The sequence below is a fragment of the Motacilla alba genome, chromosome 2 (assembly GCF_015832195.1).
Source record: "Motacilla alba alba isolate MOTALB_02 chromosome 2, Motacilla_alba_V1.0_pri, whole genome shotgun sequence".
Lineage (NCBI taxonomy): Eukaryota > Metazoa > Chordata > Aves > Passeriformes > Motacillidae > Motacilla > Motacilla alba.
Window position 1 is genome coordinate 2,471,873 of NC_052017.1, and position 15,064 is coordinate 2,486,936.

The 15,064-nt window shown below is 49.9% G+C and overlaps 1 protein-coding gene across 1 annotated transcript; it reads left to right on the top strand.

The window, feature by feature from the left end:
- Nucleotides 1-2,808: 2,808 nt before the first annotated feature.
- Nucleotides 2,809-13,706, top strand: KLHL40 (kelch like family member 40). The gene is made up of 6 exons (XM_038128308.1): nt 2,809-4,200; nt 8,069-8,229; nt 9,624-9,731; nt 10,829-11,014; nt 11,583-11,729; nt 12,471-13,706. The coding sequence occupies exons 1-6, from the start codon at nt 3,055-3,057 to the stop codon at nt 12,580-12,582; spliced, it is 1,860 nt and encodes a 619-aa protein (XP_037984236.1). The 5' UTR covers nt 2,809-3,054; the 3' UTR covers nt 12,583-13,706.
- The last annotated feature ends 1,358 nt before the right edge of the window (nt 13,707-15,064 follow it).

Sequence of the window (15,064 nt, forward strand, 5' to 3'; positions counted from 1 at the left end):
AATTCCTTCATCCATCCTTTTAATTGTAACATTTTGTAGGGGTGGGAGTGATCCTGCATCCCTTTAGGATGTATCTGTGTATCCTCACTGCTGTGGTTTAATCCCACACAGTTTCTCACTCACTCACTCCCCCTCATCCCATAAGGAGGAGAATCAGAAAGAAAAGGTAAACAGGTAAATCTGTGGAGATAAGAACAGTTTAACATTCAAAACAAAATGTAGTGATGATAATAATAATGACAAAGAGAGAAGAAAGAACAGAACCCAAGAGGATCAAGTGCTGCACAACACAATTACTCATCACCCACTGGATGATGCCCCAGCCTGTCCCCAAACAGCAAACTGGCTCCTTTCTGGGTAATTTCCACAGTTTATAGCCTGGAAATGATGTTCTGTGGTATGGAATATCCCTCTGGCCAGCTCGGGTCAGCTCTCCTGGCCACGCTGCTTCCCAGCTTTTGGTGCAGCTCCTCACTGGCAGAGTGTGAGACGTGGAAAATCCTTGACTTGGGGTGAGAATGACAGCAGGAGCCAAAATACCGGTGAGTTATCAGCATTATCCTCATCCTAAATCAGGAAAACCACAGTGCTGTAGGAGGAAAATTACCTCTCCCAGATGAAACCAGGACCTCCACCCACTCCCATGTCCTGGGGGACTGTTGTCCACTTGTGGACACATTTAATGACTTGTGGGAGTCCTCTGGCTATTGGAAATCCCTGGCTGTGGCCCTGTCAGATCTGGGGGACAGTGCACCCAGGCTCCTGGAAAACCAGGGCTGCTTTCCCAAGCTTTGGAGCTCCTCCAGCTGCTGGGCAGAGCCACTGAAGCCCTGGGAGTCCCCAGGGCAGGTTTGGGACCAGCACAGTGCCCTTTCCCTGGGTGAGCCACCAACCTGGGAGATGCCAGAGACCCACCAGGTCCCAGAGCTCCTCTGGGAAGGGCTCTAGCTGAATTTTAGCAGCGGCACCTCGTGGGGTGGGGGATAAGGAAGCAAAACTCAGATGGCAGCACAACGAAAAGGAAAACAAGGCAGGGCTCAAGGGAGATTAAAGGCAGAGGGAGGGGGGGAATCCCAGCTGGTGGCACAACAGCACAGGATTAAACTTGGCATGGCACAGGGCTGATGCAGAGGGGGCAGAGAGGGGAGGGTGGGGGTGTCCAGCCCCAGATGTCAGGGAGCAAAGATTCCTGAAGTTCGACCCAGTTCAAAGATCAGCACTCGCAGCTTGATCCCAGCACAGAGGAGCAGCACAGAAGAGCTGATGATGATGTGAGCTCTGAAAACAGCTTGTGATTATTTCCCTGCTAGATTGGTACCTCCCAGATGCTGCTGGAACCACACCAGTCCAGAAGAGCTTCATACTGGTATAGCTCCCTCCCTCTTGCCTCTTCTAGAGACAGCCACCATGGCAATTTTTGATAAACACATCCCTGCCAGGGTAAGGGGTTGTGTGGCTTTAAATACACCAGGAATAATGGCTAATATTTTTTCATAGACTTAATTAAATCGTTAATTAAATCTGTGCCATCACTGAGTGTCAGACAGCCCAGAGGGTCCGCAGCAAGAGATAAAACAGATTCATGTGCAAGTTTTACTATGGGTATAAATAATTATAGCTACTCTGCTCGCCCATGTCTGTCAAAACTAATTTGCTTCTTTGTGAGCTCTGTGGGAATAGCTGGACCTGGAGTGGCCATTTCAGGGCCCAGGGGACTTCCTGGACATCCATGGGTAAGCAAGCAGGACACAAGAGCTGCTGGAGAGCTCAGCCACTCTGGAGCATCAGCTCCAGGCCAGGCAAGTTGTCCTGCTGTGCCTCTAGTCTTCATCCAGAGGGGAGTGATGAACCAGAAGGCCTGATCAGGAGACCCTCAGTTGGCCTTTGGAAGGTATTTGCGTTTAGATGTCTTAATCTGTGAGTTGAAGCCCACCACTGCATTTCCTTTATTTCTATTCTGCCTCAGACGCTCTCTCTGTCACCAGGATCTGGAAAGGATGGATTTATTGGTGCCAATGTGCCCAGAGACTGTGCCACTGGGGCCCGTTTGCATGCATGACAGAGTCACAGAATCAGTGAGGCTGGAGAAGAGCTCTGGGGTTGACTCCAACCTGTGGTTGAACCAGACCACGGCCCTGAGTGCTGAGTCCAGTCTTTCCTTAACATCTCCAGGGATGGTGACTCCATCACCTACTGCAGGGAAAAAGAGCCATTCCTCTCCCACAGTCCTCAAATCTCCTGCTTTAGGGAGGATTTTAAAGGAACTTCCAGCACAGGTCTTGTGTCCCATACAGGGCTGTTAATAAACAGATCTATCTCCATTTCCCACCCCTTTCCAGACTCCTGAAAAGTGACTCCAGAGGAGAATAAAGGACAAACCTGGGCAGCAAAGCAGGCCTGGGTGGGAGCTGGCGGGAGCTGGGGATGCCACAAAGCCCACACAAGACCCTCTCTTAGCACATCCTTCCAGCTTTGACTTCATGGCCTATTTTTAGCACAGCTAAAGGTCCAGCACTTTCAGAGCAGCCCATTTAGCATCCTCAGGAGGAAGTCCCAGCCTCGCCACCCATGACCCAAACAGCAAATTGGGCTGTTGGCTTCACCCGGAGTCCTCTTCCCAAACCCATGGGTCGCACGTGTCCCCCGTGGTGTCACAGCAGCCAAACCTCCTGCTCTCCCTGCGGTGACTCACGAGCTGACAGACCCTTCCTGAATTACTGAGGCTGGAATTACAGCTGTTCCCCCGGCCCCCCTCCCTTCCTCCTTGTCCAGTGTGTCATATTAAAGGGTGATCGGCTTACACATGCTGCAGTATGGATTCCTTAAGCTCTGCAGGGCTGTGTCTATATATAAAGCCCCGAGCTGGAAGCTGAAGTGCACAGACAGCTGGGAGCGTAGCGAGCGTTTCACATTCCCGGTGTGCCAGCGGTCTGGAAGCCCGTGAGGCTGTGAGCTCTGCTTTGAGCAAGTTTCTTTACTCAGGTTTAGGTACAGCCACCAATATTTACCCACAAAAGAAGGATTGGGGCAAAGAACGAGCGGTTAATCGTCACCATGGGTTTGCCTCTTGATCAAGTGGAGGAATTGCGTCTCTACCAGCAAACTCTTCTCCAGGACGGACTCAAAGACATGTTGGACCACAATAAGTTTCTGGACTGCGTTTTAAAAGTGAAAGGGAAGGAGTTTCCCTGCCATCGGCTGGTGCTGGCAGCCTGCAGCCCGTATTTCCGGGCCATGTTCCTCTCAGACATGGAAGAGAGCAAGAAGAGGGAGGTCAGCTTGGAAGACGTCGACCCCGATGTCATGGGCAAGATCCTCCATTACATCTACACCTCCGAGCTGGAGATCACCGAGCAGAACGTGCAGGACATCTTCTCCGTGGCCAACATGTTCCAGATCCCCTCCATCTTCACCGTTTGCGTGTCCTTCCTGCAGAAGAGGCTGTGCCTCAGCAACTGCCTGGCCATCTTCCGGCTGGGGTTGATGCTGGACTGCGCCCGGCTGGCCGTGGCCGCCCGGGATTTCATCTGTGACCGCTTCGCGCTGGTCTCCCGCGACGAGGAGTTCTACCAGCTGTCCCCCGACGAGCTGATTGCCATCATCTCCAGCGACTCGCTCAACGTCGAGAAGGAGGAGAGCGTCTTTGAGGTGGTGATGAAGTGGGTGGGGACCAAGGAGCGTGAGAGCCGGCAGAAGGCCTTGCCTGTCATCTTCGAGAGCATCCGCTTCCGCCTCATGCCCAACGACTACATCAGGGACCACGTGGAGAAGCACGCCATGGTCAAGTCCAGCCCGGAGCTGCTCAAGAAGCTGCAGATGGTGAAGGACGCCCAGAAAGGCAAGTTCACCGTGGTGAAGAAGAAGAAAGTGAAGAAGAACAGCGAGAATCAAGCAAAGGAGAACGCTGTCAATGGAGCAGTAGATGAAGGGGAAGACACAGAGGAGGATGCTCTGCCTGGGATCTTGAATGACACGATGCGCTTTGGGATGTTCCTCCAGGACCTTATTTTCATGGTGAGCGACAGTGGAGCAGTGGCCTATGATCCCAATGCCAACGAGTGCTATTTTGCCTCCCTGTCTACTCAAATCCCAAAGAACCACGTCAGTCTGGTGACCAAAGAGAATCAGATCTTCATTGCTGGAGGACTGTACTACAACGAGGACAACAAAGAGGACCCCATGAGCTCCTACTTCCTACAGGTACTACCTTTGTCTTTCTTTTGTTTCTTTGACCGCTTGGGAGTGCCACTAAGCTTTAGCTTCCATGCAAAGCCCACAGTATTTGGTGTCATGTGATGTTAAATTGAAAGTTGTAAACGAAGGAGAATGATCTGGGGGTTGCTTTAATGGAGATTCCTCTCCCTTTATTTTTAAGGCAGATGCCACTGAGGGGCAGTTGTGGTAGTGAGGAAGGTTTGAAGGAGTAGGAAATAGGAGTGAGCCTTCCTGATCCAAATCCTGAGGAGAGGATTGTTTAGAGCAGTGAATTTGGCCCAGCCCTGGCAGCCAAAGTTCACAAACTGGGAGGTTTGTGGCATTGGACCCAGGTTCTGCTTTGCATCCCTGCCTTCCCTGGTTATGAACCCCAGGAAAACCCAAGGGTGATGCTGCCAGGTGATGAAAAAGGAGCAGCAGCAGCTGCAGCCACAGAACAAACACCCCAAGGACACAGGGCATGTCCCTGCCTCCCAACACGTGCCCCATTCCCAGTGCTGCTCCTGCCCCTGGAGATGGGCTTGGTCCAGCTCAGAGCCTCTGCCTCAGCCATTTCCATCCTGAGAGGGGGAGACCACCATGAGCTGTCTTTGGGGATACCCCTCAGGGAAAGTGGCTGTTCTAACTCAGCAGTGACCCAACTGTGGCTGGATTGAGCTGTGCAGGCAATCTGAGCCCCAGCCTGGGCTGCAGCCCAGATTTCTTTCCCTGTAGACAGCTAACACAAGGCGCCTGCCCTTCCTGCTGACCCCAAGGAATCCAGTAAATCCTCTATTCTTCCTCCCATACCCAGAAATCCTTTTTTTGTTCCTCTCTATGCCTCAAATCTTCTGGGACGAAACAATAACGTGTCTCAGGCTCGCTTCTTCTGGGAAAAAACAATAACATCTCCAGGCAGAAAGGATAAAATGAGGGTGGTTGCCAAGCTGAGAGCCCTGATCCCTGCCTTGACTCATTGCCCTCATCAGCAGGGCTGCACACCATGCAGGGACCATGCTTGTCCTCACCTGGAAAGGGGCAGGGGGTTGTGCAGGCCAGGTGAAGTCGAGGGAATGAGAAGCCAGGAGGAAGAAACCCCAGCCCTATGTAGCAGGAGGGAGTGGGAAAGCTGAGGAAGTGCTGGGGGTGTCCTGTTTGAGATACAGCCTTTCACACTGGGCAGTCCATGATGACAGAGGTGGGGGCAACCCCATCAGTTACCTGTGAAGAGCAGGTTGATGCATTCAGCCAAACCTGTGCCTAAAGATCAATCTTCCCAGCAGAGGTGGAGCAGGGTCCAGAGAGGTCACAGAACCTCCACAGAATTACAGAACGGCCTGGGAGGCTATCCTGTGGAATCTTGAGAGGGACCTTGAAGATCTCCTACTTCCAAGCCCCTGCCATGAGCAGGGACACCTTCCACTAGACCAGGCTGCTCAGAGCTCCATCCAACTTGGCCTTGAATACTTCCAGGGGTGGGGCAGCATCCTTGGAAGCATTTAATATTTGGCTGCACAAAGCCCTGGGAAACTGCTCTGACTCCAAATCTGTGTCCCTTTGAACACGTGGGCTGGATGAAAAACCTTTAGTGGTCCTTCCCTGTGGTTTTCAGGGTAGCTAGGACAAGGGGTGAGAGATGGAGAAATATTGACTCCATGTTTCAGAAGGCTGGTTTATTATATTATGATATATATTATATTAAAAAAAACACACTAAAACTGTAGTAAAAGAACAGAGAGAAAGATGCATCAGAAGATGAGACAGGAATAGAAAGGAATGAATAACAAAGGCTTGTGACTCTCAAAGAGTCTGAACTAGCTGCCTCCTTGATTGGTCATTCAGTAGAAACACCTCACATTGACCAATCAAGGAAGCCCCTGTTGCACTTTACACTAGCAGATAGTAATTTGTTTACATTTGTTCCTGAGACCCTCTCAGTGTCTCAGGAGAAGAAAATCCTGACAAAAGGATTTTCGTAAAATATCATAACTACACTTCCCCCCAAAGTACTCTGTGGTTCTAAGCTGCAAACAGCAAGATTTCTCTATCCAGCTCCCTGTTTGCCATTGACTCAGTGGCAAATGCCTTGAGCATGGTGGAAACAAGTTTCAGCTCTTTCCCAAAAGGATCTCCTCACACATCACCATATCACTTGTGCTTGGGAGAATCAGACAGGCCTGGGACTGGAGAGTGCCATCAGTTTGCAAATGTTTAATTTAATACGTCAGTGTCATGTAGCTCACAGTTGCTGTATGAGCAAGAGACGTTTTGAGCCCTTTTTTTAAACTCAGACTACACATTTAGCTGTATGACAAGCCACTGTGCCACAGCTCCCTATACCTTCTGACTCTTTCTATCCCCCCAAATTTCACGTTCCCCCTGCTGAAGCCGGTGCATTAGGTCAGGGATAATTTAGATTTAAGGACAGGCACTAAAATATAAAAATGCTGATAAATCCCAGGGGCCTTGCAGATTTTGGCAGGAGCAAAATGATTCCATTGACATTTCAGATGGAAAAGGGTATCCTTTCTTTGTCACTTGCAAGATTTATTTGCAAGTGCAAGACTCGAAAACAATGCCGAGTCCATCAAGAAGCAGGAACTATCCCGACGACTGAACTGCTCAGGGTTGCACTATAAATAACACATGTGTGGACCACAGCTTACAAAGGGACAAAAACCACAGGCACCCAGCTGAGGGTGAGTCTTTGGAGCCAACCCATCAGGCTGAAGCTCCTTGGCCTGAGCCCATGGCAAACAATGCTCCAGGCAGTGCTGCGTCACAGCTCCATCCTGCAGTCCCACAAAATTGGCTGCAAGACATCCCTCCCTCCTCTATCAAGCTATATTATTCTTTTTCCCAGTTCCCATTAAGCCACAGTGCTCAGAGTCTTCAGTCTTAGAATTTTTCTTCTTTTTTGAAATTTTTTTTTTTCCGGGTGGGAGATGAGGCAATGCCTTGATCTACAGATGCCCAAGGATTTGGTGACCTGATCCAGCAGCCTGCTCATCTGTCAGATGGGACTGGCTCACTTTATCTGTGTAGCCAACATTGCTGGCAGCACCCTGTTGCCTGGCAGAGATGGAAAATGCCAGGATGAAATACTGTGAGGTGTTCTATGCATGAAAAGGTTCAGGAAAATTTCTAGGATTGAAATGCTTCCATTCCTCCAGTGCCAGGAGCAGTCCATTTTAAGTACAGCAAGAAGTCTTTCACCCCAAGATGACCAAGCTTGTTCCAGGTTAGTCAGGAGAGATCTTATCACTCCACAACTCCTTGAAAGGAGGCTGGAGCCAGGTGGGGTTGGTGGGGTTGGCCTCTTCTCCCACCCAACCAGTGACAGGATGAGAGGTCAAGGCCTCAGGCTTCACCAAGGGAGGCTCAGGTTGGACACCATGGAGAATTTTGTTACTGAAAAGGGTGGTCAGGCATTGAGATGGGCTGTCCAGGGAAGTGGTGGAGTCACCATGCATGGAGGTGCTCAAGAAAGGACTTGATGTGGCACCCAGTGCCATGGAATTGACAAGGAGGTGACGGGTCAAAGGTTGGACCCAATGATCTCAGAGGCATTTCCCAACTTTGATGTGATTCTGTAAGGTCCAGGCTTTGATGAACAGAGCAGAATGTGTTGCTGCAGACCCATCTCTGCTCTTATGCCTTGTCATAGAAGGTCTGTCATACAAGTTGTGACTTGGGTTTGCTCTCAGATCCCCCATCCTGCTCCAGCTGACAAAGGCACAGCCACAGGAGCATTGCAGAGAGTGCTGCTGGGGTGACCAAGCTGCACATGGCAACAGGCTTTGTCCTCCACCTCTGGACCCTGACTTTTGCTAAGCAAATGGGCACACACTAATGGCCATATGTTCCCTTCCAGTACGACCATCTGGACGCAGACTGGCTGGGGATGCCCCCCCTGCCCTCCCCTCGCTGCCTCTTCGGCCTGGGGGAGGCAGAAAACTCGATTTTTGTGGTTGGAGGGAAGGAACTGAAGGAGGGAGAGAAGACCTTGGATTCAGTCCTGTGCTACGACCGGCTGTGAGTGTCCCCTGTGAGTGTGGGGAGGGAGGGGGCTTGGAGGAGAAGGTGGAGCAGCTACCATGCAAAGTGACTCCAGCTCTCCAGGGGTCAAAAGGTTTGGGAGAAGAGCTTGAGCTCTGTATGAGGATGCTGGGACTGTCCTCGAGCTGTGCCCTGGGGCTCTGAGCTGTCTCACTCCAGCTGCTCCCTTTATTGAGCCTCCTGGAGAGGGAAGCCTTTATGGGGATATTTTGTTATCTGGCACTGGTGTTAGTAATGGTCACATGAGACATGTACAGGGGTGTTTTTTTCTTCTGCTAAATCTTCTGCTCTTGCCCATTGATTAAAGGATCAGTGACATTCACTGTGGTCTCACCAAAAGAGGTTTGAACAGAAAAGCATGTTTTTAAATTTTTCAGATGTGTCACAGAATGGCTCGTCCTGATTGATATCAGGCTTAATATCCAATTATTTTTGGACAATGGGCTCTGACCCATGCTAGCTCATGAGCTTTATTAAAAGGCACCATCCTGTTCTTCTCTCAGGAGACAGAAACGTCCAAAGCCTGCTGCTCTCTGCCCCAAAGAGACAGAGCAGCAGGCATCAACAAGCCTTTGCTTAGTCTATATTTAGATGTGTGTGCTTCCAAGTCTGTTTTACAGGCAGAGATTTGAAACCAGCTCCCTTCCCACAGAGCAGGGCATTTATCTGCCCCTGCAGACTCTGGGAAAGAATTCGTCTGCCCCCACTAAGTGCTCAGGGGTGGTTTGAGTATCAGTTTGAAGCTGGTAGAGGTGTGATCAGCACCACTTTATCTCTGGTTTTATTTGTTTGATATTATTCTGATTGAACATAAGCCAGCTGTGTGCCCGGGTGGCCAAGAGGGCCAGTGGCACCCTGGATGTATCAGCAGGACCAGGGAAATGTTTCTTCCTTTGTGCTGGGCACTGTCAGTCTGTGCCTCAAATCCTGCATCCAGTTTTGGGCCTCTCATGACAAGAAGGACATTGAGGGGCTGGAGTGAACCCTGAGAAGGGAACAGAGCTGGGGAAGGGTCTGGAGCGCCAGGAGCAACTGAAAGAACTGGGGGGGCTCAGCTTGGAGTAAAAGAGGTTCAAGGAGTCATTACTGCTCCCTATCCCTACCTGAAGACCTCAAGAAAATAATGAGTATTAGCATAAATACTCTGCTTATTTTACTGTCATCTTTTTTTAGGATCACATTTATTGTCTGAGCCTGCCCCATTGCAGACCTCGTGATTCTGAGATTGTGTCCAAACCCGTGCTCACCTCTGGGTTTGGGAAATGCCATGTCCTCTAGGTGCCATCCAGCAAGCTACAAATGCTTTTGCTTCCCATCTTTTTCTGACCCATCTCTTTCTTTCCCATCTTTTTCTTTCCCATCTTTTCCAGGTCCTTCAAGTGGGGTGAGGCCGACCCCCTTCCCTACGCAGTCTACGGCCACGCAGTGGTATCACACAAGGATCTTGTCTATGTCATCGGGGGCAAAGGAAGTGACAAGTAAGTCAAAAAGCAAGAGAAAATAAAGGAGGCAATCCCCCAAACCAGTGGGAGTGCAGAGTTGGTAGCTCCTCAGCCTGGTTTAAGGAGGGCTGGATGGGATGGGAGATGTGGATCCTTCCCTCTCTGCTCACCTTTGTGCCTGCAGCCCTTTCCAAAACCTTAGGAGGCCAACGGGGACATCACGAAGATGGCAGTGTCCTTACAGGAGAATGTGTTGCCCCATCCCTGGAAGCAGGCTGGAGAGAGCTTTGAGGGAAACTGGTCCAGTGGAAGGTGGCCCTGTCCATGGGGGTTGGAATGAGATGCTCTTCAAAGATCCTTCCAAAACAAACCATTCTCTGATCCCCTTTGCTCACAAAAAGATAAATGTCACTCAGATTGGGAGAGGCATTGAAGAGAAAGAAGCCCCTTCACCTTTAGGGTGTCCTGTCTTGGGCTTGTGGAGCAGAGTGGCCACTATAGTCAAATCCAGATGTGTATTTGCAACAGGAGGGAAAAACCTCATCCACCCTGACCCCATCCCACCCTCCTGCAGGAGATGAGCTCAGCAGGAAAAGCCTCTCTCAGGAGCATCACAGTGGCTGCCTTGCAGGGCACAGATGTGTCTGTTTGCAGAGCAAACATTCCACAGTCCAGCAAGGATTGGCCCTGCTCAGGAAAGGTTATGGTCTGAAAGGTGTGAGCATCCTCACACTGCCCACCTGGCGACAGGAACACCACTGAGGATATTTTGCAGCATCACGGTGGATCAGGAGCAATAAAACAATGCCTTGATGGCTGTGAGAGGTCCTAAGAGGCTGCCTGGACCTGTATCCAGGCTGCCTGGACCTGTATCCAGCTGTGTGAGCACCAAGCTGAGCTCTCAGGACTCCTATCCAAAGCGGGCACAGCAGGAGGGAATGTGTTACACACACAAGTGGTGACTCCAGGCATGGACATCCTTGGGTGCACACCCAACAAACTCATGCTGATGTGAAGGAGCAAAATCCACCCTAGAGATCCCACCTTCTTCCCAGCAGACACCCCAAAACCTCCCCTGCCAACCACCCCTTGGCAGGTGATCGAGGTTCCTTTCCCCTCTCATTTTTCTCCAGGAAGTGCCTGAAGAAGATGTGTGTCTACAACCCAGCCAAGTTTGAGTGGAAGGAAATGGCTCCCATGAAAACCGCCCGCTCCCTGTTCGGAGCCACCGTGCACAAGGACAAAATCTACGTGGCAGCTGGTGTCACTGACTCTGGTTTGACCAACTCAGTGGAGGTCTACGACATCGCCACCAACAAGTATGTCCTGAGTTGTGGTGACACAAGGAGTAGGTGCAGGTGTAGGCTCAGCAACTTCCAACCATCCTGGAACTTGTTTGTGGCTCCTGATGTCAGCTCCTCCAGTTTATACGCCCATGGTAGGGGAGTTGGAGCTGGATAATCTTTAAGGTCCCTTCCAACCCAAGCCATTCTAGGGTTCTGTGGTTCCTCACAGAGCTGGGGATGGCCAAAGACACTGTGGTTGGGCTGGGCATCATCTCAGGCTCGCCCTCAAAGTGGTTTCACCCACTGTGCCGTCCTTGGGTTCCCTGGAGCTTCACCCAACACAATAAATCCTCTGAGTTTGGGCGGCTCTTACAGCTGCAGGCCCAGGACTGGGATAAACTGGTCCATGCACTCAAAGCAAAACAAAGTTGAACAATGATGATGGGAGCAATTTCCCTAAAACCAGCCAGGATATGGTCCCATCCCACCTGGACCTGCACAACTGGATCTGTCCCCAGTGAGCTCAGTTGTTGAATCCTGATTTGAGGCCACCCTCAGCATGGCCAGGATGCTGTAACTTGTCCCCCCTCTCATGTGGCAGGTGGGACACCTTCCCTGAGTTCCCCCAGGAGCGCAGCTCTGTCAGCCTGGTCAGCCTGTCCGGGGTGCTCTACCTGCTCGGGGGCTTCGCCACCGTGGAGACCGAGTCGGGGGAGCTGGTGCCAACGGAGCTGAACGACGTTTGGAGGTGACAACCTTCCCCAGGGCTGTCCAAGGGAACACGGGAGGGATGTTAGTCATGAAATTGATAATTTCTGTCTGTTTTTATGCCGTCAGTGTGAGATGGAGGTTGTCACCCCAGCACCAGGCTGCAGGCTCAGCACTCGGTGTCTGGGAAGTGTGCCCTGTGCTGTGCTGGAGGGCACATTGGTGCTTCAGTGATCTCTCCCAGCCTCACACAGCAACAGACCAGGGAAAACTTGCTCCTTTGGCTTTGTTGCGTGCTGACATTTTGCCTGGAGCAGGTTCAAGCCTCTCCTTTGGTGTGGAGCAGCATCTGTGCGATGCTTCCTCTCCCTGGGAACAGCCAGTGCTCAGGCTGGGAAGCAGAGAGTCTGGGCTGGGAAGCAGATAGTCTTACATGCAAGGGGAGTGGGCAGAAAGCACTTAGTGACAGCTGCTAGTGCAGCACTGGCTGCTCCTGTCCCTCAATTCAGTGCTCTGGCACCCTCAGCAGGATCCCGCTGTCCTTCACCATGGATGTTCCACCTTGGTGCCATCAACCCAATTCCCAGAAGCAAAATATCCCCTCCCCTGCAGGACCACGTGCTGACATCCATGTCCCCCAAAGCAGAGCACGCCACGGCTGAAAGTCCCCACGTAGATTCTTGTGGCCAAATAACTCCTGTGGGCTCCCACCCCTGTGGAGAGCAGCTGGAGGGAGGGAGAGGAGACCATTCCTCACCATTGTCTGTCTGCCTCCCCCCAGGTATGACGAGGAGCAGAAGAAGTGGGAAGGGGTTCTCCGGGAGATCCAGTACGCCTCCGGTGCCACCTTCCTGCCCGTGCGCCTCAACGTCCTGCGCCTAACCAAGATGTAGCCAGGAGGGATTGGTCCTCTTTCCACGGGGTGCTGGGGCAAGGAGGGATGGGGAGATGCTTCTCAGAGATGTGGCATCTGGACACTGCCCAGGACATTGCATCTGTGATTGGTACTTTTTTTGGAGAAGTGGGAAAGAGGGGAGGGCATCTGGAAAACCTCCCAGGAAATCGAAGGTGCTCACAAGGTAACTAGAGAGGGGATCTGGAGCCTGCAAGGAGCTGGGGAAGACTGAGAAGCACAGAAATAATTAGCTATTCCAGTCTCAGGGGATGGGACAAATAGATTATACATTTTTTTAACTTCTTTCTCCATGTTTTTCCCAATCTTTTCAACTGCTGTTGGAGCCCTCCAACAAACAGCAGACGCAGAAAGTGGGGACTAAGATGACATTCTCCGGGGAAAGGTGTCCACAAAGTATTTCCCAGACTAAGGTGTCTGTGAGCACAGTGTTCCTTGGAGAGGAGAAGGAAGGGTTAAAGTCAAGTGGTTCAGGAGAGACCTGAGTGGAGTGGTGCAGGAGTACCTGAATTTGATGAACTCCTGAGTGAAGAGGGATGTTAGGATGAGACAGTTAAAAGAGAAGATCATGTGAGCAGCAGAAGCACTTTGGAAGTTGTGAAGGAAAGCAAATAATCTTAGTTCTTTGCCTCCAGCTGGACTTCGGAGTGATGAGAGGCCGGGAGCTGAGTCTCAGGAAGGGAGGAGTCATGGAAGCTGTAGGGTGGGAAGGGAGGAGGGATGGACAGAGGATACCACGTGGGGTCACCTCCAGCCTTTTGGGCTCCTCATCTTCAATCACAGATCGCAATGTCCTCACCTATGGACTGACAAATGCTGGTTTTTAGGGAAAGGTTTTATATTTTTTGCTGTTTTTCTTATTTTTCATGTTCAGATTTTTTTTTTTAAGAGTATTTTACTTTGCTAAGATCTCGGATGTTTTTGGCTCAAGGAGAGCTTCTGACTGAGGAAAAAATGCATATTTATTTTGAAGTTGTCAATAATGAAGTTTTGATAGAGACATGACTGTACTGGCAGCAGGAAAAAAGCAGCAAAAATCTCCTGATGCCCACACCATCTGACCAGTGGTTTATTTAAAAATAAATGTGACTATTCCAAAAAAAATCCCCTGTGTCTGCATATTGATGGAGCTGAAACTGATCCTTCACAGCAACCGAAAACAAGGACTGAGCACAAGCTGTGCTGGACACATGCAGCAAAACAAGCCCCATGGAGAGCCCCATTTTTTTCTTGTTATTTTCCCCCATTTGAGAGCTGAAATTTTAGGATCTGTATCCTTGCAGCCCTTCCCTATGGATATCACACCTAGGAGTTTACCCAGACCTAGAAGGAAGCTGGATGCCTACACTGACAGGGTGAGAGGAAACAGCCTCAAGCTGTGCCAGGGGAGGTTTACATTGGATATCAGGATGAGTTTTTTCATGGAAAGGATCGTAAAGCATTGGAAAAGGCAGTGGAGTTCCAGTGATGGAGTCACCATCCCTGGAAGTGTTCAAAAACCACGTGGATGTGGCACTTAGGGACATGGTTTAGTGGTGAACAAGGTGGTGGTGCTGGGTTGGTGGCTGGACTCAAAGAGATTAAAGGTCTTTTCCAACCTTAACAATTCTATGATTCTGTGATGTCATAGTACCAGTAACAGGGTCGATAATCAATAATAATTCAAAGAAAGAACAAAAACAAACCTTGCAAAACAATTGCCTCAAAGTGGTATGAAAATTCTGGTATCAAAAATCTAGGTCAAAATGCAGTTGCGGAGAAACTGAAATATGTTTGGAAGGAAAAAGAATTCAAGGGAAGTAAAGGAACCAATCTTGTCCTGGTTTCATTTGAAGGATTTAGAAAGTTACGGGATAAGCTCCTTAGAGGACAATCACATCAGAACAGTAATAAAATATTTCAAAAGAAAAAGAAATCCAAGGTGACTGGCTGTCACAAAGTAGCTTTAAAAAAAAAAAAAAGGAACAAAAATCTTTGAAACAATCAAATGTGTGAAAAATGCACGGAAAAGAAATAAACACCTTCTGCCTAGTTCTGCAGAAATTCATGCAGACAATTCCCAAGCTAATTACAGATGACTCTTCCAAATAGCTTCTGGCAGAAAAAAAAAATTGAAAAAAAATTTTAAAATCTCCTGCATAGAACAACCATTTTAAAAAGTCATTTATTACAGTGTCAGGATCCCACCTCCTGCCTCCAGCAGCACCAACCCTGGAATTGTTCAAGGAATGAGTGGAAGTTGCACTCAGTGCTCTGGTCTGTCTGACAAGGTGGTGATTGGTCAAAGGCTGACTCAGTGTTCTTGAAGGTATTTTTCAGCCTTAATTATTTTTTGATTCTGTGACCTTTGCTTCAGCTCTTCTTGCTGAATGCAGGCTAGGAAATTGTTGATGATCCTAATAGAGGTTTAATCCCCATTCGCCTCCTGCCACATTTTTTGGCTCTCCTGGAGGAATTCTGGG